Source organism: Haliotis rubra, unplaced genomic scaffold (assembly GCF_003918875.1).
Source record: "Haliotis rubra isolate DU_JTF1 unplaced genomic scaffold, ASM391887v1 Scf293, whole genome shotgun sequence".
NCBI classification, from domain to species: domain Eukaryota; kingdom Metazoa; phylum Mollusca; class Gastropoda; order Lepetellida; family Haliotidae; genus Haliotis; species Haliotis rubra.
The window spans coordinates 345,141-369,742 of NW_025766961.1; the positions used below are offsets into that span (position 1 = coordinate 345,141).

General features: G+C 37.2%; 1 protein-coding gene, 1 long non-coding RNA gene and 3 other non-coding genes across 6 annotated transcripts; all 5 read left to right on the forward strand.

Moving 5' to 3' along the window:
• The first annotated feature begins 5 nt into the window (after positions 1-5).
• On the forward strand, positions 6-24,033 carry LOC124282121 (eukaryotic peptide chain release factor GTP-binding subunit ERF3A-like). Of its 2 annotated transcripts, XM_046718090.1 has the most exons (14): positions 6-298; positions 6,227-6,310; positions 6,697-6,726; positions 7,087-7,248; positions 7,839-7,950; positions 8,194-8,374; positions 9,092-9,246; positions 9,823-9,969; positions 10,920-11,094; positions 16,055-16,156; positions 19,193-19,264; positions 19,680-19,769; positions 20,302-20,473; positions 20,732-24,033. In XM_046718090.1, the coding sequence occupies exons 1-14, from the start codon at positions 100-102 to the stop codon at positions 20,773-20,775; spliced, it is 1,725 nt and encodes a 574-aa protein (XP_046574046.1). In that variant the 5' UTR covers positions 6-99; the 3' UTR covers positions 20,776-24,033. The 2 variants fall into 2 exon arrangements, with proteins under 2 accessions (XP_046574046.1, XP_046574047.1); XM_046718091.1 differs by lacking the exon at positions 6,697-6,726.
• LOC124282123 lies at positions 11,109-13,969 on the forward strand. Its single transcript, XR_006900063.1, has 2 exons — positions 11,109-11,358; positions 13,876-13,969. It is a non-coding gene; the product is annotated as an uncharacterized LOC124282123 (long non-coding RNA).
• Positions 16,343-16,412, forward strand: LOC124282154. Its single transcript, XR_006900075.1, has one exon. It is a non-coding gene; the product is annotated as a small nucleolar RNA R38 (small nucleolar RNA).
• LOC124282157 lies at positions 17,184-17,251 on the forward strand. The gene has a single exon (XR_006900077.1). It is a non-coding gene; the product is annotated as a small nucleolar RNA R38 (small nucleolar RNA).
• On the forward strand, positions 18,798-18,868 carry LOC124282156. Its single transcript, XR_006900076.1, has one exon. It is a non-coding gene; the product is annotated as a small nucleolar RNA R38 (small nucleolar RNA).
• Positions 24,034-24,602: the final 569 nt, after the last annotated feature.

The window sequence follows — 24,602 nt, forward strand, 5'->3', positions numbered from 1 at the left end:
TCCAGCGCATGCGAACAGGGTGTGACGTCACGATTGGTGTTCCACGCGGTGGTGTAAGATAAGTAAAGAAAACAGATAATTTCGTCTCGTTAAATCCACATGGCCTCTCAAAACGGTCAGGACGGCATCCCAGACGCTTGGGATGAAAACGTGGCTTCTGGGGACTCCGGAAACGATGCCGTCAATGACTTAACGAAACCATTATCAAGTCTCAATGTTAACGCACCTGCATTCGTGCCAGGCCAAAATGTGTTTGCACAAACATTTGTACCAACTGGGCCTGGTTCAGACAATCAAGGTATATAATGTTAAAAGTAGTTTCAAACCACTTTAATCTCATGCGTGTTTTATTTCAGGTGTAAATATCTAAAGTTCTCATCAAGTTTTCGTCAAGGGAATATGAAATTTTGATTTCATATGGTTGGTCATTCTACAGCAATGGCACATAAGAAATTGTAAAATTGAAGAAATAATGTCTATCTTTATGGAAAAAATCATTTTAGTTATTACAAAATCAAAAACTAAAAACGTTGACAATAAGATTATATGTTTTAGAATATCGTAAATATATTTTACACATAGCCAGATAACATGTCTCATCTGTGGAATCACATGACTGAATTGGTCTAACACTGAAAATACCTAGTATTTAATATTTGTTTTCAATACATGATTGGAAGAAATAGATATAATTCAGGTTAATTTCTGAACATTAAATATTTGGAAGAATGTCTTTTCACAGATTTTGACTAATATAGGGCCATTTTGAAGAGTAAATTGTAAGTAATATTTTGAGTAAGTGCAAATAGTAAGTACCAAAATCTAAGAATACGCTTGCATTGAAATAGATTATTCTGATGACACAGGCAGGACCTGGGCCCTTCAGCATTAAGTGAAAATTTTGGCTATTTTTCAAAAGTTATTGAATATGCTCTGAGAGATCACAGCAAACTGATGTCAGAGTCAGAGACCACAAGTTTCTTTGGCAACATACAAAATGTTTCACATGGCTTCTTTCTCAGATGTAATCCATGAATTGGAGCAGCTAAGGCCAAATTCATACGTTTAGACTAATCAGCTTTTTTGCGATCACTGCCACATACCTTAAGGCACTCATTCTGAAATTGTAATTTCACATGTATACAAAGCTGACATGTCATAGTATTTTTTTCTGAGTTTAGCTGCAGCAAGTAGTCACAAAGCGGTTTGTTGAACATTTCTTTCTTGGTCTTTGATTTTAAAGTGTCTCTCAGGTATGGCATGCAAGACATTTTATTGTTAATAGTATATGTTGATAACCTGTATATTGTGGTAATTTGATGCAAAAGTTTATTGGCATCATCAGAAAAGAGTTTGTGTTGTTTTTATTGACAAAAAGAAATTCACAATTGTATTGAAATACATTAAAGAACACCTGATTCTTTTATATTTCTAAAGTTGAACTGTGATAGCAGGACTATATAAGTAATACTAGGTAGAGGGGTTCGAAGTTGATCCTTAGGCGTATTCCATTCATTATTGTCATTTTGGAAAACCTGTATCAAGTACATGTACATAACCATGGAAAAAAACGGGAAGATTTCCACCTTTCACTAGAGCTGGTTATCGTTACATTTTGTCAGATTGATAATCGCTTGTGTCAGATCGATAATCGCTTGATTATAATCGTTTGGACGGTCATTGCATAGTCAAATACCTACGTTAGCGAACTAACTTCCGGGATGTTGTCAGCACTTGTCAATTGTTAATGCTAGCAAGTTACTTACATTTGCAGCGTCTTTGGATCATCAAGTAACCTATCGTCTTACGTTTCTGATCGTTGTATGTTTTTGATCGCCCATTACAATACCCGTATATTGCACGAAAATGCAAGAAAATCCATGAGAAGCATCCCAAATGACAACAAGGCAATCGATATGCTACGAATCAAGTTTCCATGCGTAGGCAACAGTATAAAAAACCCACAAGACATTAAATTTAACTCAGGGATCCTTAATGCAATCTCTACCTCATAATCAAATGCACAAAAATCCTAAATCTTTACTCCAAAGATACCATTAATGTTTCGTCTGCTTAGTTGACATCCCACCTTACAAGATCATGCTACTAGTCATGTGACCACGCTGATAGATTTATTTTCATGGCGTGCCATTTTAAAAAAAACCCTTTTTTCTGTCTTGTGTTGATGTTGAAGGGTGAACAAAGACGTTTCCTTAATGTTGAAACACAAAATATATTCCGTGAAGTATTATAATTAAGCACTGTATCGAAAGTTTAAGAGAATTTATGAAACCAAAAATAGCTCTAATTTTACCCGCCTTACGAAAGTCACGTGTTTGTATGCAAATGAAACTCAAGGAATTCCCTCAATCAGCCAATTAGAAAATAGCTAACCTGTAATACCTGGGTTGTATTGTGACGTTTTGTTGCATGATTGGACAAATGAGTTTGGCACAGTTTGCTCATGAATATTAATTAATATTTATAAACCTCTTTACAACCCGTAGTATTTCAATGATGAAATAGGACACCCCAATCTAAATATATCTAGCATTGCCATTGGCTGGCAGGGGAGGCATGCACACTTGTGCAGTACACAGCTTCAGTTTTAGAAGTAAGCAAGCAATGACGATCAGATTGTTCGGTAACAATTGTCCGATTATTGATCTGCAGTTTATTTGTAATCGACAATCGTTTATTTTGACTTAGATCGAACGATTAACCGATCCTATGATTAATCGCTCCAGCACTACCTTTAAACCCCATATGTTTTTTTTTAAATTCTATGCCTGAGAATAGATGGTTTTTATAAAAAGGGGCGATTATTTATAACCCTAACCCTTTAATTCTAATTTTCACTAAAACACCAATTCACATTTTGATATTTCAAGCGGGACCTTCGGGCAAAACTCTTTCCACAAACAGCATTGTTAAAGACATCTTATGCTTCATCCGGAAGCATTACGTCTCATCATGAGGACACTAGGATCTCCACTTATAGATCTATTCGCCACAAGGTTCAACAGACAGAGGCAGACGTTCGTCTCACCGGTACCAGATCCGCTAGCATGGACAACAGACGCATTGAACATGTCGTGGGAAGGACTAAACGCATACGCTTTTCTACCACCGGTTCTAATCCCGCAAGTACTCGAGAAAAGCAGGCAGACTACAGTCCTCCAACTGATCTTGGTCGCGCCCTTTTGGGCAGCGAGAGTGTGGTTTCCAGATCTCATTCAAGAACTAGGAAAGCCAAACCTGAAACTACCAGAATGGCCGAACCTACTGGTTCATCCTCACACCAAGCAAGTTCACAGGAATCCGGCAGTGTTCCAGCTTCACGCACCGACAGTATCAAAACTTGCTTGAGGAAGAGAGGTTATTCCGCCAGAGCAGGGGCGGTGGGGTAGTCTAGTGGTTAAAGCGTTGGCTCGTCAAGCCGAAGACCCGGGTTCGAATCCCCACATGGGTAAAATGAGTGAAGCCCATTTCTGGTGTCCCCCGCCGTGATATTGCTGGAATATTGCTAAAAGCGGCCTAAAACCAAACTCAGTCAGTCAGTCAGTCAGTCAGTCAGTCAGTCCGCTAGAGCAGCTAAAGCGGTCACTCTAGCTCTTCGCAGATCTACTCGCAACCTGTATGATGACAAATGGCAGAGGTTTCAACAATACGCTCGGCGCAAAGGTTTCACAGCAATGAAAGCATCTCATCCTCAAGTGGCGGATTACTTATGTCATGACATACTAAGAGATTGAAAGGTTCGACCTTATCATCGTACTTGGCGGCTATTAGCTCAGTTTTGACCATGGAGACGGGCAGCAAATTGACAAAGGTACCAGAACTACTGGCCTTATTACGTTCCTTTAAGCTGGAGGATCAGCAAAAGAAATTTAAGGCACCTGCGTGGGATCTCAATGTAGTACTACAACATCTCACCAATGATACCTACGAGCCATTAGAGCAAACGTCACTCGAACTATACTTACGCAGAAAACATTGTTTCTACTCACCTTAGCCACGGCAGCCCGAGTATCAGAGGTACATGCGCTGGATTTTGGAAGAACTCGGTTCGACACAGGACATCGTGTTTCCAAAATGAGCATCGATAACAGCTTGGCAGGTTACATTAACATTCCCAGTATTGTAGTGTCGGGTCCATAGGTTTGATATGGTCTGTCTGGACACGCTGCCTTGCCACCTCAAGCTGCGATGCCGTCCTTGTAAATGGCAGATGGCATTGTGTCGTTGAGCTTGTCAGTTTTTTTCATTCTCTTGTCAATTATTCATTCATTCTCAATTACCATATATCATCATCTTATAAAGCAATCCCACATATAAGAATGACTATGTGTCCCAGTCCACCCAGCTGTGAATGGGTACCTCGTAAGGATGGGAAAGCCACTCGGTGCGCCTAGTGGCTGCGATTGTATGATCCCCAGGGAGTTGAGACGTGCTGTTGAGATTGACATCCAGTGATCGAGGGTAAAACAAAGCTCCTTTGAGCAGCTGAGCTGGATATCGGAGCTATACAAATGTCTGTCTGTGTGTATGTATGTAAACACCCCCCACCTTTATAAACCTTGCCCTCCGTCATGTTGCTGGAATATTGCTAAAAGCTGCGTAAAACCAAACTCAGTCAGTTATAAATCTTCAAATGCATTGCTAATTTATATACCCATCTCTGAAGCGACCCAAAATAAAGTATATCAACAGCACGTACATAATTTGCAATAAATATGTGTTTGTCTTCCATTGTTTTTCTGTACAATGCTTGGTCCCACAGGACTCCAGCACATGACATAGTGCAACACCCGATTGGTGACCGTAACAATCTGTTCGTATTGAGTTCTGAAGGAAGTTTGACAAAGAGTATTTCATGCAATGTAATCGCCAATTATCTAAGTTATGATTTATTAGACTTAGTTTTGTTTAACTATGAGCATGTTTATTCAACAGTCTGATACATGCTATTTCCATGTAAACACATGATTTTGGAGTTAAATATCACATGGGAAAACGATTGGGAACATCTTAAGTTATGAAAATGTAATTTCATTATTGGTTGCATTTTTTTAAACTTCGTAGTTTATTTCAGTACTTTGTCAAATTCACTGTTATACGATTACGAAATTGAATCACAAAATTTGACATTTTGGCCAAGCTCACTTCCAGCTCTTACTTTTTCACTGTCTCACATGGCTGGGTAATCATGATCAAGGCAAGAAACTTCATTTGTTTTAAAAAAATGTGTTGTATGAGCAAGGAACACATACACGATAGTTCTTGGAACAGTTCTTTTGGACAAAATGTGAAGTTTTACTGTGAGACAACTCCAGTGGTAATCAAATGTCGATTCAGCGTTTTAACATTGCCAATGGAACTTAAAAGTAATGCAGCTATATTAAAAGCCCCAGATGTTTTACAGAATGCACAAGGTGCCTCCCTCCCCCCATTTGAGACCTCATTTATCCTAGGTACAAAAAACTTAACTTCTAAGTGATGTAACGAATTAACCTTTTAAATTACGAATGTTGCCATGTCCCAAGAAAGTTTTAATATTTTCTTTAGAAGGGCAGAAGGTTTATCTGAAACTGAGAAAAATTTACTCTTGTAATTATAGATAAGATTGATAGGGCAAGAGCGATGTCACTAAAACTGTCATTACATTTCATAATTATCTTCTTTTTGTGATTTGGTAACAGAACATATTGCTTGTCAAATTGGGCTCAAAGTATTGCTTGCTCAAAGTACCACTCAGTTGTCTTCCATGAGTTGTACAAGGCCTCATTTCATTACCTTATAAAAAGTAGATATGCTTTACTGGACCCACTGCTACTTACATATGAAATACCAGTAGTGTGTCTCACACTTCCGCAATATGTAGCTCAAGATTCGTGCTTAGTTGTGGCAGAAAGTTTGGTTTATTTCTTAGCATTGTGCAATGTCTGGCATATAAGGCAAACAGAAATGGAGCAGATTCGAAATACAGTCATCATGAACTTGGACAAGTATTTTGCAGCTGGATATCACTTCCTTGATAGAAGTAGTTATGTCATGAGCGTATATTTATGAATATTATTTCAACAGAAGTTTGACTTAGTCCTTTATGGATGTTATGGATCCAATTACATGGTTGTGTAGAATAAATGTGAATGTAAGATGATTTGGTTCCTTTAATTATATTATCACAATCATTGATGTTCTTATTGAAACAAATTTCTTCCAGATAATGTTGCGGACTCTCAGGACCCAGTCCTGAACGAGACACAGCCAGAAGGGGGTACAGAGAAGATGGAGACAGATGCACAAGGTGAGTGTCCGGTCACTCTTGTGGCCAAAGGTAGCATCAATATAAACTATCTGTATTGTTCATCAGTATTCTGGAAGTTGCAGTGTCTGACCTTACTGTCTTTGTGGTGGCGGCATGGATCTGCTTGGCCTTGAATCAGTATTTACATTCCACTGTAAAGTATCTGTATATTGATGACTGGTGTAAATCAATCATTACAGCTCCATATGTATCAGTGATTTGTTTCCAGTTATGTATTCATTCAAACATAGACTTTTGTAGTATATACAACAGATTAACAGTGATAAGATTTAGTTCAGGTTACAAAATAGAGCATGTTGGTAGTGACTAGTATTGAGGAGTAACTCCAAGCAGAAACGTAGCATATTCAAATTCTTGTTTTTCAGATAAAGGAGCAGATGGTGATGGCAATATAGGTATGGTTTCACTGATCTTTGAATGTGATAATCAGACATCTGATTGTCTGTCTTTTGTCATGGCTGATGATATTTACTTTGAGTGGTTAAACTGACAGCACAGACACCTGGTAACTGTCCAATCTACCACATCTTTCCAGAATGTCTTTTTGTGAATAGACCTAATCTGATAGTGAGCTTCACAGAAATATATGGACAATTCAAGCCTTATTTGAGTGGATTGGTGTGGAGAAACCCAATTTATATTCCCAACGTGTGTACAACTTTTAGAGGATGTTCTGGCAAGATAGCTAAAGCTGCATAAAATCCTATAAAATAAGAATATTTGTTGTTTTCTGCAGTGAATGTCTTTGTATTTAGCTGATGAGTGGGAAAATAGTGAAGAAGACTCTGAACAGACTACAGACAAAGACATGGAAACTGAGGTACCAGTTGCACCCAAACCAAAGAAGAAACCACCTTCTGTATCCTCCCTGGAACCCAAGAAGGAGCATGTCAACGTTGTATTCATAGGACATGTTGGTGAGTGGTGACATTCAATGTGATGAGTGACGTCTGATCCTGATAGATGTCACAGTTACATAGCTGGAGATTGTCACAAAAGTGATGGGTCTGTTTGGGGTGAGATACAGTAATGGATATATGTTCAGTATTTGCCAAATTTAATGCCTTCTTCTGACAAGCGACCAGTCTTTAAGTAATCTGAATGAGACGACCCAGACACTTTCTGGGTGTATATTACAAATTTGTTGATAAAATAGCCTTGGTTAGACAGATGTTTGAACTAAGTTTATTATGTGCCACTCAACAGATTTAACAATGTCTCTTTTTGTGAACTGTCTATATTCCCAGGGTGCATTTTGTAGGGAATACACCAGGCGGATTGTTTTGTTCATGTCAACAGTAACATTTCCTGTTAATGACAGCCTTAAATTTAGTGTATGTAGCTTGGAATGTTCGAGTGTGAGAGAAAATAAATAAATGATCTCAGAAGTGTTTCTTTGCCAAAACTGCCTTACCGTATCAGCACCGCAGTCAAGGTTATTTCATGCAATAGTCAGTGTCCATGTGTGATGTTGAGCATATATACGTTAAATCTATGTATTATTCAGATGCTGGCAAGTCAACAATCGGAGGCCATCTACTGTATCTCACAGGTATGGTGGACAAAAGAACACTAGAGAAGTATGAGAGAGAGGCCAAGGAGAAGAACAGAGAAACATGGTAAGAATTCATTATGACTTATTTCATATTAAACCACAATTCACATACATCATACTAGAGTGCAACTTTCGCAACATTCTTGACATATATGGGATACTTGACCAGCAAAGTTTCTGTTTGCAAGAGCTGATTCTTTATGTAGCTATTCTGCATTATTGATGACTACCGTTGTAATCTGAGCATATTTTCACCACCTTCATCACCTTTCATTTTACACAAGAACTTCTTTGTATCATTCTTTAGGTATCTATCATGGGCATTAGACACTAATCTCGAGGAGAGGGAGAAAGGAAAAACAGTAGAAGTTGGACGTGCTTTCTTTGAAACAGAGAAGAAACACTTCACTGTTCTGGATGCCCCAGGTCACAAGAGTTTTGTTCCCAACATGATAGGAGGGGCATCCCAGGCAGACTTGGCAATATTGGTGAGCTCAACACTGTGCATTGTAACTGTATGATAAGCTTTGTGGTCTATTACTATCGGACTACTAACAGTCAAGTGGTCTAAGTGAGTGAGTTGGGTTTTATGCTGCTCTTAGCAATATTCCAGAAATATGACGGAGGATACCATACATGGGCTTCACACATTGTACCCATGTGGTGAATCGAACCCATGCCTTAGGCGTGATGAACGAATGCTTTAGGCGTGATGAACGAATGCTTTAACCAAAGGCTACACCACCATCCCCTAGTGGTCTGAGGTGCCCCATCCCATCGTCATACCAGGACATGCTGATAAGTTTTATACTCAGTCCTAATTCTTAGTCAGCATCACATCAGTGCTCGTTTACTATTCAATGCACTGCTGATTCAGCTCACTTCATGCCGTTGTGGCAATTGGTTTGCCTGCTGATGCCCATCAAAACTTGCCCTCAGAGATTCTGTCATGGTCTTCTTCTAATACAATTTAGCAAGCTTATGCTTATGATGTTAGATCTTTTGTTGATTTATTTATCAAATGTTGACTTGTACCTTGACTCATAGCTAGGTTTCCCTTGTATTATTGCGTTGCACCAGTGCAAGTAACAAAGCACTAAATCAAGCCCTGATACATGTACATTGATGAGCACAGTTTGGAATATGGAGTCTGTATGTACATTATATTGTACATGTAGGTGATGGAATTTTGTTTAATTCTCTAGGTAATATCAGCCAGAAAGGGAGAGTTTGAAACTGGGTTTGAACGTGGAGGACAGACAAGAGAACATGCTATGTTGGTGAAGACAGCTGGTGTGAAGCATTTAGTGGTTCTCATAAATAAAATGGATGATCCTACAGTGGAATGGTCAGAAATAAGGTAAGGACACTAATGTGGTTTAGGTAGTGTTTTCATTTATGTATCTACCCGTGAAGATAAGGTTAGTGTTGTTTTCAGAGCAGACTAACAGGATTGGGTGGTCAGACTCGCTGATTTCGTTGATACATGTTTAATGCTCATGCTGTTGATCACTGGATTGTCTGGTCGAGGCTAAATTATTTTACAGACTGCCACCATATAGCCAGAATATTGCTGAGTGAGGTGTTGAACAACAACAGCAAAAAATATGTATCACTTGCTACACAGTATTTAACATATCTCTGTTCACAAAGGAAAAGAATATTTGTATCTTAAACTATGCCACAAGGTTAATATCTGCCCTGCCAAAGCAGGAAAATGAACTGTTGTAATCACATGAGTCGAATGTTTTTGTGGTTTAATGTATTAAACATTGTCACCAGGTTTGTTTTGTAAAATCTGCTTTCCAAGTGTGCCTGTCTGGGAACTATTAAATCCAAGCAATCTAGAACACTGCCGTCATTGTGTCACGAAGATGAACTCCATTTAGTAAATGTTCTTCGTAATGTTCCTGATATTGTATTATTATTTTTTCAGATACAATGAATGTAAAGAGAAGTTACTGCCCTATTTAAAAAAGTGTGGCTTCAACCCAAAGACTGATATTTATTTTATGCCCTGTTCAGGCTTAACAGGGGCTTTTCTCAGACATGTTGTGGATGACAGTTTGTGTCCATGGTTCAGGTAAGTACTGAAAATACCGTCCTAATTTGATAAATAATGTCAGCTGGCTTGTATAAAGGTGAAAACTAGACTTTAATATAGGGTGGTGGACACTTTTGCTTGGGAAGATGGGACCTTAATTGACACAAAATGTTCTACAATCTTCAGCATTGCCAATGAGGACTGTTATCCCTGTCAGACAACACAGTGTTGAAAACGCACGTCAGACTGAGGCAGATGCATTACAGATAATAATAAATTGTTAAAATGAAATGTATGATAAACTGTTAATTTATTGGAAGCAGCCACTGAGAGTAAGGAATATAGTCTTAGGAGTTGTCATCGGTTTGCATTCACCATAAAATATTGTTAAGAATCAGGCAGCTTGTTATTTGAGGTAATATTAACAAGAATAATATAAAAGGCAAATGAGTAAATCTGATTTCGACAGGGCTTCCAGACATTCTTACAAAGTCTCAGTTTAGAAGTCCAGCTATATCTGATGAAATATGTTGTATATTATCGGCTATTGAATTCAGAATTTAAGATGCGTAATTATGTTTATTTCAGAAATAAGAATACTAGTATAAACCAGATTGAGTATTCTCTATATAGTCACTAGATTTAGTGCTTTGTTACTTGCACTGGTGCATCCCAATGTTACAAAGTGCAACCTAGTTATTACTCTAACTTGCACCAGGTGCAAGTCAATTTTTGAGAGGGTAAACTTCTGAATAAAACATCTAAATAATTCAATAGCATATTTCTGATATTAATTATTGCAATAAAAACAGTGCAAATGGAATTTGATTGGTGCGACTAGGTTTTTATCTTAGGTTGCACCCGGTGCAAGTGGGTTAACACCTTAAATCGAGCCCTGATAGTTTCTTGTTTAATCTCTGTATATATATGCCGTTTGAGGTTTATCCCCTTTGGACATGAAGTATATGTTTGTACTTGTGTAATTTCAGCGGGCCATCATTATTGGACTACCTAGATGCTATGCCATCGCTAGACAGGTCGATGGATGCCCCATTGCGGCTACCAGTAGTAGACAGATACAGGGACATGGGAACCATCGTCTTGGGCAAAATTGAATCTGGATCAATAACAAAGAATATGACATTAGCCATGATGCCAAATAAGGTATTGCAGTAGTACTTTATTGTCTTTGTGCGTGTCCTTTTGGTACAAGGTCAGAATATGTTGCCAGAACCGTTGTTGTTGAAAGACTACAAAATTAGTTACAAAGTTTAAATAATAATAAATAATAATAATAAACGTTTCATCCAGTTTTACATTGGTGAAAATATACAGATCCATTGATTTCTTAGATGTGTGATCATATTGTTTGTCCTTAAACACAGAAGAAGAGGTCATGTATGGCCCTTTAATGATATATTTTGTGAGGTCGTTTATCTCAAGCATTGCCAATGAGGACAGTTATCCCTGTCAGACAACACCCTGTTGAAAACGCACGTCAGACTGAGGCAGATGCATTACAGATCATGATGAATTGTTACAATGAAATGGTATGATAAACTGTCTGTGGAAGCAGACACTGTGAGAACTGGATAGAATATTGATACCCACAGTAGACTGATACATGCATTGCATTCTTAACTGTATCTACGATCGGCAATATAGGTCTTCAAGCGATTTGTCCATATATTGGATTATCCAGAGTTGGAGGTCTATTTGGATGGTCTGTCGTTTGGCTGTATCATTCATTTATTGGTCTTGTATTAATTTGCAGTTTTGGAAAACATATTCCTTATTAACTTTTAAAACCAAACAGCCAAATGTTTCAAGCTTTGTTTTAAAGAATGTTATTAGCACCTTACTTTGGCAGCAAACTTTGTTGAAAGAGTTCAAAATTAGTAACAAAGTCTAAATAATGATCTCAACATTTCATACAGTTTTATGTTGGTGAAAATATACAAATCCGTTGATTTCTTAGATGTGTGATTGTATTGTTTGTCCTTAAACACAGAAGAAGAGGTCATGTATGGCCCTTTAATGATATATTTTGTGAGGTCGTTTATCTCAAGCATTGCCAATGAGGACAGTTATCCCTGTCAGACAACACCCTGTTGAAAACGCACGTCAGACTGAGGCAGATGCATTACAGATCATGATGAATTGTTACAATGAAATGGTATGATAAACTGTCTGTGGAAGCAGACACTGTGAGAACTGGATAGAATATTGATCAGACATTAGACTGATACATGCATTGCATTCTTAACTGTATCTACGATCGGCAATATAGGTCTTCAAGCAAATCATCCATTTGTCCATATATTGGATTATCCAGAGTTGGAGGTCTATTTGGATGGTCTGTCGTTTGGCTGTATCATTCATTTATTGGTCTTGTATTAATTTGCAGTTTTGGAAAACATATTCCTTATTAACTTTTAAAACCAAACAGCCAAATGTTTCAAGCTTTGTTTTAAAGAATGTTATTAGCACCTTACTTTGGCAGCAAACTTTGTTGAAAGAGTTCAAAATTAGTAACAAAGTCTAAATAATGATCTCAACATTTCATACAGTTTTATGTTGGTGAAAATATACAAATCCGTTGATTTCTTAGATGTGTGATTGTATTGTTTGTCCTTAAACACAGAAGAAGAGGTTATGTATGGCCCTTTAATGATATATTTTGTGAGGTCGTTTATCTCAAGCATTGCCAATGAGGACAGTTATCCCTGTCAGACAACACCCTGTTGAAAACTGTGTTGAAAACGCACGTCAGACTGAGGCAGATGCATTACAGATCATGATGAATTGTTACAATGAAATGGTATGATAAACTGTCTGTGGAAGCAGACACTGTGAGAACTGGATTGAATATTGATCAGACATTAGACTGATACATGCATTGCATTCTTAACTGTATCTACGATCGGCAATATAGGTCTTCAAGCAAATCATCCATACAGAGCTCCAGATAAGATTTAGCTCATGTGGGTACTGTACCCACTGATTTTTGGAGTTGGTATTATGAATGTTGAGTGGGTATTTCATTTTCCGTTACCCACTGCTTTCAAATAGGTGCGTATTTCAGTCACTTTACTCACCTAAGTATTACGTCATTGAGTAAGTTTACTAAGCCAGTATATTCTGCCTTATGTCATACCTAATCAAAACCAACTTAAATATAATGGAAATTATTTCATAAAAAATCACTCATCCTATACTGACAGTACAACACTTGTCCTATACTAACAGTACAACTTGATAGCAATCAATGTCTTTTTCATTACGCAAGCGATTTTTATAAATATATTCTGTACGCATTTGTTTTAAACTTTTTGCGTATCTAACATTTTAAATGCATAATTGGTACTCAACAAATATTTTTCAATGTGTAATTCTATGCATATTTTACCCGGATACGCAGCTTATCTGGGCCTCTGTCCATATATTGGATTATCCAGAGTTGGAGGTCTTGGTCTATTTGGATGGTCTGTCATTTGGCTGTGTCATTCATTTATTGGTCTTGTATTAATTTGCAGTTTTGGAAAACATATTCCTTATTAACTTTTTAAACAAAAAAGCCAAATGTTTCAAGCTTTGTTTTAAAGAATGTTATTAGCACCTTACTTTGGCAGCAAACTTTGTTGAAAGAGTTCAAAATTAGTAACAAAGTCTAAATAATGATCTCAACATTTCTTCCAGTTTTATATTGGTGAAAATATACAAATCCGTTGATTTCTTGGCTATGTGATTGTATTGTTTGTCCTTAAACACAGCAGATGAGGTCGTGTATGGCCCTTTAGTGATATATACTGAACAACATTAGAAATGCACCACCCATATGATACGAAATATCCCCGTCAGACTGAAATGTACCCATTATATCTGAGAATCGTGGGTGGATTTTAGTGTGGTGTTTTTCTAATGTTGTTCAGTACATTTTGTGAGGTCGTTTATCTCAAGCATTGCCAATGAGGACTGTTATCCCTGTCAGACAACACTGTGTTGAAAAGGCACGTCAGACTGAGGCAGATGCATTACAGATCATGATAAATTGTTACAATGAAATGTATAATAAACTGTCTGTGGAAGCAGACACTGTGAGTACTGGATTGAATATTGATCAGACATTAGACTGATACATGCATTGCATTCTTAACTGTGTCTACAATCGGCAATATAGGTCTTCAAGCAATTTGTCCATATATTAGCTTGTCCAGAGTTGGGAGATCCTGGAGGTCTATTTGGATGGTCTGTCATTTGGCTGTATCGTTCATTTATTGTTGTCCCCCCGCTGCAGCGCGGAACGGGGGACTATGTATTCAGCAGCATCCGTCCGTCCGTACGTCCCGATTCTTGTTAACGCGATATCTCATGAACTGTTGTACCCAATGTCTTCAAATTTGGTGTCAGCCTACATTGGGGGATTACGCAGACACCAGTCGATTTACGTGACCATGACCTTATCTTCAAGGTCACCATAACACTTTGACCACATTTAAAACTTATTTAAACGCGATATCTCATAAAACATTGCACCCAATGTTTTCAATTATGTTGACAGCCTACATTGGGTGATTATGCAGACACCAGTCATTTCAGGCATCGTGTGTGTGACCAAAAAATAAAAAATAGTAAATATAGATGCTCCATTCTTTAGCGGCGGGGGACATTGCCATATCAGTGGCAAACACTTGTTAGTCTTGTATTAATTTGCAGTTTTGGAAAACATATTCCTTATTAACTTTTAAAACCAAACAGCCAAATGTTTCAAGCTTTGTTTTAAAGAATGTTATTAGCACCTTACTTTGGCAGCAAACTTTGTTGAAAGAGTTCAAAATTAGTAACAAAGTCTAAATAATGATCTCAACATTTCTTCCAGTTTTATATTGGTGAAAATATACAAATCCGTTGATTTCTTGGCTATGTGATTGTATTGTTTGTCCTTAAACACAGCAGATGAGGTCGTGTATGGCCCTTTAGTGATATATACTGAACAACATTAGAAATGCACCACCCATATGATACGAAATATCCCCGTCAGACTGAAATGTACCCATTATATCTGAGAATCGTGGGTGGATTTTAGTGTGGTGTGTTTCTAATGTTGTTCAGTACATTTTGTGAGGTCGTTTATCTCAAGCATTGCCAATGAGGACTGTTATCCCTGTCAGACAACACAGTGTTGAAAAGGCACGTCAGACTGAGGCAGATGCATTACAGATTATGATAAATTGTTACAATGAAATGGTATGATAAACGGTTTGTGGAAGCAGACACTGAAAAACTGGATTGAATTTCTGATGAATACTAAGCCATATTAAAATTTGAACCCTTTTTGTTTAGTGCTCATAGTTACCATTAGGCCAGACCAATTTTATTTCTTGTTTTAAGGATCCGTCTGTCGTATTTTTTCAAGAATAATTTAAAAAATAAAATTCATTTTCCCCGCTCTAAACTAACAAGAAAATGTTTTTTTAGATTGTTTTTTTACCCATATACACTTCAAAATTGCCAAAAGTAAAATAGTTTGAGTGTTTAGAAGGAATATTAATTTGACTGGTGATTTTATTTATATTTTTTCCCTCCTGCCTTTAGGTTTTCTGAGGACAAAAATCCGTAAAACCAGAAATAAAATTGGTCTGGCCTTAGCTGTAATTTTTTGGAGCTGTTTTCAATGTAGTCTTGTGTGCTTGATATGGTGAGAAAGATTCTTTGATGAAAAATAGTTCATGTTGAGGCCTCTGGCATACGTTTGCTTCATCTCAGATGATTCTTTAAATAAATAACATTGTTTCAGTGTTTTACATATTCTAAGTATGATGTATCTATCAACATTTACTGTAACAGGTGAAAAGGTGCTCTAAATATTACAGTTGAACAAAATAGTATTGACCCTTAAATAGTTCCTTATGTCCAAGTGGGGGATAAGGGAGGAAAAACTCATTAATGTTATAAATTAACCTTAAATACTTGACATGAATTATTATTGAGACAGTGTTGGCCATACTGACTTTCAATCTGCTAACATGATCAGTGAAATTAACCATACCCCTTCTATTTAAGGAATAATGCGATTTTATGGAATCCTGCTGGCATAAACATATCTTGAAACTTTGTGTTGCAGCAATCTGTAAAGGTAATGCAGATCTGGTCAGATGAGTATGATGTTGACGATGCAATGCCTGGTGAAAACGTCAAACTGAAGCTGTCTGGTGTGGAAGAAGAGGTATGGTATTCTGGCAGAAACAAAACTATTTTCTAATCATATAACAGGAGCAGTGGGGCCTCCATGGCTTTATACTTGTGTGTTATACCATGTACTGACTCATGTCTTACCAGTTTTCTGGTATTACCTTCGACATGCTGCCACTACCTGTTCAGAGCAAATTGACCGCAACAGTCAACATTCAAAATTTGCCTATGATGATGTAAGTTATCCCTGTCAGATTATACACTGTTGATATTCTGAATCTGAGGCAAATAACATTATTTTGTCTATCACCTTGGACTAGGTTTTACTTTTAACTTGACACTCTTTAACTTTGAATTCCTGGAAATTTTATTCCTATTTGTCTCCTTCCAGAGGTCAGTGTACAAATACAAGATTTTTAATTTATTTTCCATTTTATTAAAATAAATTATATTTTGTGTGGGGGTGGGGGGGTATTATTAACTAAATGCAATGAGTAACAGGAAATGCACTTGGATAAACATATACACTATGACCGCGATTTACTTTACAGTGGAGAGATCCATTCCTTGGGCGCTTTAGAGACATTAGAGGGATGGAATTAGTTTGTCCTGAGTATGTTTCTAGATTACTCACCATCATATCCCTGCTCATCTCTATCACACCAAAGTCATGCAAAATGTTGACGATTATCAAACAAAACCATTCTTATCAATGTTTGGAAAGAAAATAGATCAGTCAGTGAAGAATATGTTCAGTTGAAACTGGCTAGAAATGTAGAATTGAAATTGAAATCTGAAAATGGCGCTGAAGACTTTGACAGGTGTCATGAGTAATACTTGTTTTGATTTTCCTCTGTTAATTCATGAGACAGTTTGGTTGCTTACAGGATAAATGGGTGAAGCTTGTGATAGGGAAAAACATGTCACTTCAAAGTTACTTTCACATATATATTTTCAGCCATCATCACATCTTTGTGTGATAAATCCTGCATAAGATTTGAGAAAATATCTTTGTTACAAGTATTCCACCTGAAGCCTATAAACTTGATACTTTAATGAGTTTTTGCCAATGATGATGCAAGTTATCCCTGTCAGACTAGACTGGTGACAAAAATAAACTGAGGCAAATAGATTTTTCGAAATAAAGCTCCATCTCAGGTGGTTTAAAAAATAAAGAACAGCATTTTGTGAAAACTAAAATTGTTATGTAGACATGGAAGGGACTTGTACTAAAGGACCTGCCATCTACACTGACATAACGTGAAGTAGGTAGAGAGATATTGTAGCTTCTTATTTTAATAACCATATCTAACCCTGATTTTATGTGAACATTTGTTAATATGTTGTTGAATTGTATACATGGCATTAGATTACACATACTAGATATGTACACACGCGTTGCCTAATTTCGTGGATTACCTTGATTCGTGGATGCTCGTTAGTTCCGCGAAATCTCGACACCGAAATCTCGTATGACGTCACATTGCAGTACTTTTGATGTGCACACCTCACACGCTTCGCTGACAAAAAATGTTCAGAATCGCTCGACTACACAGTCACATTTATGGTCATGCTTACTGTCAATATATCCGAGATCACTAATACAAAATTTCAAATCCATCTTACCGTAAATCAAATTACAAAGATACGACAAGCGCCAACATATTACTGTTTGGCCATCTGCTTGTTATCCCCCACAACGCGTTTTGCGGGGGGTATTAAAATGGACTGAAATTGGTGGTAGTGCTCTTTCCCGGGGCAGAACTTAAAAACTATTCACTGTTTCATCACGAAATTTCATACATAGGTAGGTCTAGTGGTGAACTGGTGCCTTTTGCTAGTTTTGGATTTCTGAATAAAATGGGGTTTTTTGCATTTCCATGGCGACAATTTTGGCTTCAACTGAATTTGGTGGTAGTGCTCCTTTCTGGAGCAGAACTTTGAAACCTTTCAGTACTCTCCTTCCACTTAGCTATATACACGCCAAAACATTTGACATAATCATAACTCGTAGACATATTCATGAAGAGTATTTTGCCATTCCGGGGGATATTGATGACTTTGTCTTGTTGACAATTTTCATTGGAATCCTGAAATACGAATGATATGGAATTTTAACTATGAACTGTGATTTATTACGTCTGCTACAAATCCGGATGAAAGCTTGGTGAGTAAAACCCTTTATTCGCAAGTAGTTGGACACTGGGCTTCCATACATTGCTCTCTTACGTAGTCCATGAATAAAGGTGACGTCACGTTGTTTGTGCACTGAAATAGACGACGCTTGCAAATGGCCGCGGAACACAAACTAATCTGCTACAAATCGAAACTCTGGCCATAACAGATTACTTATAACATTTACTTACCTATTATTTATTATGAACATTGAAATTAAAATATTTACCGAGTTATGCGCCGCTAATGGCTTACATCCACGAATCAAGGTAACGCAAGTGTACATATTATTAATATTTGAAGTGTAAAGTGAGGTTTGGAAAAAGAAGCTTGTACATTTCCCCACATTGAGTGCATTTATTGCCAACTCAAACAGGATTATTTTCATCAATGTAATATTAGCGCATAAATTTATCCTTTTGCAAATATTTAACCAACTTTGCCAATATGAGGTTCATGTGTTTTGCTGTGGATTCATATGTGGGTTGTCTAAGGTGTCACTTTGCCAATGATGATGAAAGTTATCCCTGTCAGATTAAGGCTGGTGACAAATAGGTTTACTGAGGCAAAATGTTGACATCTAGTTTCAGATGATATGCATGCTAAGACTGTTAGAGATTACTGTTTGTCTCCCAGACCATGTCATGTACTTTCAATGGGGAAATGGAATTTACAAGACCAGTGGTATCTACTGCTGCACACAGTGTGCTACTCCAGACTTCTTGGTGACGTGCATAACATAAGTTTGTTGACAAATTAGTGAATTGATTGCAACAGCATGAGAGTAAGTTCAATTCAATTACAGACCAATGAATTGATTTCTCAATACAGAGTGTCTATAAGGGACATTTTCTAACAAAACTCCTTTAAACATGTTGCACTGTTAATATTGCAGGATGTGTCACCTGGCTTTGTCTTATGTCCACCTGACAGTCCATGTCATACAGGACGGATATTTGATGCTCAGGTAAGTTCATTTCTCTCCCAGGTCCAGGTAGATTATAAGAATGTCGCCATGATTTGCCAGTGAGGACTGTTATCCCTGTCAGACAACACATGGTGTTGAAAACGCACGTCAGACTGAGGCAATGGTTGATGTACATGACATAAAATCTGTGTCATTTTTATTAGGTTCAGGTTGATTTATTTACTGTACTCTTTTCACAAGCTGCATTTGTGCAGGAGGCATGTTTACTGATAATCAGACTGAGGCAACCTGAAATGTCATCTAAATGGTGAAATAAATACACTTCATAGTGCTTACATGCCATGATGTTACAGATATCCCTTCAAAACCCAACTGACTCTCCAGCCACTACTATTTTCATCAAATGTGATAACATTGTTTGATGATTAGTCTGATGTAAGATTTGCCGTTTCAGATTGTGATGCTGGAACTCAAGTCAATTGTGTGTGCAGGCTACAGCTGTGTTTTACACATCCATTCAGCGTCAGAGGAGGTCACCATTAAAGTAAGGCGACATAACATAGAATATTACATGTCTTATTGTTTTTGTTGATAAATACCCCATTGTGCAGGTTATGAAGGACAATTCAAACCTATCATGGCATGTTCTCTTGTTCAGTTTGATTCATAGCAACAAGTATTTTCAGTGATCTCATGTTGCAGTGTTAAGCAGAGTTATGTTATTTTCATGTAAAATGTTGATAAGAGGTCCAAAATATTCTAATGTAGATCAGCTGGCATGTTCTCTTGTTCGGGGCATGTTTTATATACTCCTCACCAAAAATTAAGCAAAAAGTATTTTCAGTGATATATCTTTATCAATCTCGATATGATTTGTGCGATTTGTGCTGACATGTTACTGAAAGGTAAATATTCAAAGAATACATAACCTTTAGTGACTGTCAAATTGATTTATCTGATAACATTGACAACATCACCCGAACACATCCATCCTCAGAAACAATATGCAAAATGTGTGGCATGAATGTTGCTTAACTTTTTGTGAGGAGTATATGTTTATGTTGATGTTTTTTCAGTCACTGATCTGTCTTTTGGACAAGAAGTCAGGAGAAAAGACTCAAATCAAACCACGCTACATCAAGCAGGACCAAGTTGGTATTGCTCGATTTGAGGTTAATGGTGGAATGATTTGCTTAGAGTCTTTCAAAGATTTTCCACAAATGGGAAGATTTACACTAAGAGATGAAGGTATGTGGTGACATTGTGCAAAGCTCGTTTTATTTAGCACAATTATGAATGGCTGAAATATGGACGCTTGTCATACAGCTGAATTTTAACAGATACAGGTGTAGCCTGAAAAATAGACTATAAATACACGTGATTGTTTGCACACTGTTGGAGTAGGGTGTAGAGCAACAGACTTTCATTAACTTGTTATGATATAAATTTTCCTGAGACATGTTCATTCATCCATGAAAAATAACCTTTATATTGCTTTTGTTTCAGGAAAAACAATTGCTATTGGAAAGGTGCTCAAAATCAGAGAATAAGTTGTTTCCATGGACACCAGACATATTCCATGAGATTGGTGACCAAAACAAAGACTGACACTCCACTGCATTATGCAACATGTTTCATTGAAATGTCAAGCGTGTCTTTCTCTATCCGAGCCTGCTCCTAGGCCTGCCATTGTGACTTCTTGAGCTAATTTGTGCTATAATTGGATTGCTTCCTCATCACTTTGGTTCCCCGACTGGCTCAGCTTAGTATTTGCAGTATACTCCAAAGTTTATGTCACATGGATGATCAAGGTTATTTGTTGTCTGTGAAATACATGCATTTTTATGTCTGCTGTACAAAATCGCAGAGGCGTGTCCATAAACTGCAACTTGATAAAACAGTGACATCTTCAACATCTGTCTCGATGTTGATCAATTGACAGTTTCAACTTAATCTTTCTGAAGCAGATGAGCAAGCTTGGTCGACCATCTCTAACGGAACCAGGGACAGTTGGATGCAGATGTGTTTTGAGATCTGACTGTATGATATTATACAGTTCTTCACTACAGCAAAAGACTGACTACTGAAGGATACACACAAAGTGTACAATCAAAATATATTTTTGCAATCTGTTTTAAGAAGTCCTACTTGTACATAATGATTCTGTTGATGCTGTTTTCTTTGTGCCCTGTAAAATATGTACACTAAGAGCATACTAGATCGTCTATGATAGTGCACAGTTGTTACAATTTTGTTTATTATTCTAACAAGTAGATATGAGGATTTGGTGGTCACATGCCGCTGTTTGTTCAAGGACATTCCTGTGCCGTTATTTTTCTGTTGATTTGATCTAGGTGAAATCTGAGAAATGTAAGTTTCCTAAAACAGATCTTGACAGCCTAAATGTGGCATAACAGAATGACAACTGTTGTGTTGAAATCAGTGATTGATGTTTTATTTATGGTGATGGTTTTGAGATATTATTCTAAAGTAATCTGTGATTGCATCAGCAGCAGAGAAAATGACCTGTTGAAATTTGGTTTTAGATCCCGTCAATCCTTTTGAACAGCAGAGTTTAGACCTGCACAGTGATACATGACCATTTTAAGGTGTGGGAGTTTCACAGAATGGGAAGCAAGTGATAAAATGTACATAAGAGACATACCCCATTTGATTTTACAAGCCCCATGGGTTTTCTTGATTTACATTCACAGGGCTATGTGTCAAACCTCTTCCTGAAACGAAAAAAGAAATTCCAGTTAGCTTACAAATGCAAGTGTAAATAGAAAACTTTGCAAATTAAAAGAATTTCCATGAACAAACGTGGCTTTGAGTTTTTCTTAAACCATGTGCTGTAGATTTGCTGCCTCCTGATGTAGACCAGATATACATATATCTTCTATAACAACTGTCCAGTTTTTGAAGTGGCTAACTGTATGTTAATCATTTATTCATGCTTGTTCTGGTGCCATGTTTGGAACCTTTAGGGGTTATTTTGGGGTTGTTGTTTTTTACAAAACCTGGTACAAAGTGGCACCAATATTACGTTTTTTCCTGCTTTGTTAAAGTAGGTGAAATCTCCATGTAAAAAGAATAAATACATTGCATTGGACAGAACATTAGTAAGGTTTGTTGCAAAGGTAATTTGTTGCATGAAACTTCATCAAAACCATATTTATAGTGCATGGATGGTACTTGTCTGGTGAGTTTTGTGGTGTCCTGAATTATTGTAATGAGCTATTGTGAAGATTTATCTCTGGCACATAGTCATAGTACCTTATGAAGTAAAACTCAGCATTATGTTAAGCAATATAGCTCCAAAATATTTCAAGTGCTCTGTTACCTTCATACAACTAAGAATTGGATCAGACTAAGTACTCTGTCCATGCCAAAAGATCTCCTGTCATACTGAGATATATTTGTTGACCAATTTGCTGTTACATTGACATAAAATGTGGTCATAAAATATTTATTGGTTTTGCTGAAGCTTAATATTTTTATGTGAAATTATATCAAATAGTTTCATGTCATGTAACAAGCATTCTACTAATGATTAGAAAAGTAATAAAGGCAAACTGGCATCTTCAGCACCATTTACCTATTAACATTCTAACAATAGATATCAATTAGCTCTCAGGGATGTTAGGAAGTGCTTATTATTCAATGATATTTGAAAATGGTTGTGTTTGGAAGCAAAAATTGTAAGTTGTTTGGTGTTGAAAGACATGGTCACCATTCTTAGTGTTTTCATTTAACACTATTTCAACTTCAGTGCATTAATTTCCTCTAGTCAGCCCTTTTATTACTGGCACCACTACCAGGCAGTGTTGGGTAATTAGACACAAATGCCAAAATTGAAGTGGCTATTTCTTTATCTGTATTCCTGTACCACTTAACACTTTCTTTGCAAAAATATCATAAGGTTGCCTACTGAATGCCACGTTCAAACGGTGTTGGTTGTTTTGTTTTGAAGCTTTGTACATTCTGCATAGTAAATATGGCAATAGCTCACATTGAGTGAATTCCATCATTCAAGAAGGGAGACAGTGTAAAAGTTGCATCATTCATTTTATAAGTATTACTATGTATATGAGGCCCTGAGCCCAGATTGTGAAGTAATTGTCACTATCTGCACGTTCACTTCAGTGTCCACCCAAGAACAGGTGAGCTGTGGTCCATGTTCACCTGAAACTTTAGCTGTTTAAAAGAAAAGGTAGACCAATATTGTGGGATGACTGGACAGTTTACAAGAACAATATATATTCCCTTTCTTGAAATGAGCATTACTGGTGTTAAACTGTAGATGTTTGTATTTGCAAACTTGTTTCTGGAGTGGACACTGAGACGATCATCAAATCTATTATATTTTATTTAACATTGGGTGTATGATTCTGTGTGTGACATGTGAAACAAAACATTTACAAACTGTTGTCTTTCCATTATGCTGTAATAGACTAATTTTTGGCAAAATGTTGCTTACTGTTGCTGACTTTGACCTGATGGAGTTCCTGGTGAGCTGTTATTCCTTGGCCAGTACACTCCAATACTGGGAACTTGCTGATGTCCCCATTGTTAACTACAGAGCGATATTACCAAAATGTGGTCATTGGGACTCAAGCTGGAACAGTTTTCAACAGTCAGGTCATGGCTTTCCAATGGTGCCAACCAAGGCCATGTTTTGCCATGAAACTTGGAGCCAGTTCGATTCTTTGACACTGGCGTTTATGTAATGGAATGCTTCTCAATCTACTGAAAGAGTGTTATAAGCATTTTTAATTAATCATGAATAAAGAATGTCCACACACGTTTGAAGTGTGTAGTTTTGTTTTTAAGTTGGTTGTGGGAGCACAATGTTTATGTACAGCTGTTGCATGGAAACCTTTTCTTGGAATCACAGAGCGAGTAAGCTTAGTTTTACCCTGCTTTAAGCAATATTCCAGCAATATCACATCAGGGGGGACACCGGAAATGGGCTTCACATTGAACCCATGTGGGGAATCGAACCCGGGTCTTCTGATTAAACCTCAGATTCCTTGCTTATTGTCAGTAGCTGGCACCACACCTGAGGTTGTGGATTTGATCAAAGTAATGCTTCAACCTTGGTCACTTGAGGCTTTCCTCAATAGCTGACACTATGATATGAATTCATTCACTGCAATACATGCTGTCAGAATTGTCTGAAGACGGGACTTCTACAACATTATCAAAGTGTCAGCTTCTTGTGGAAGGACTTCCAAAGTCATGCTTGCACTTCATGAGCATGTTTGGGTACAAGGCTGTATTTATTACTATTCCAGTTAAATCATCTGTATGCTCAATTTGGGAAACAAGAATTGAGAGAGTATGTCTTATACCGCTTTTAGCAATATTGTGGCGA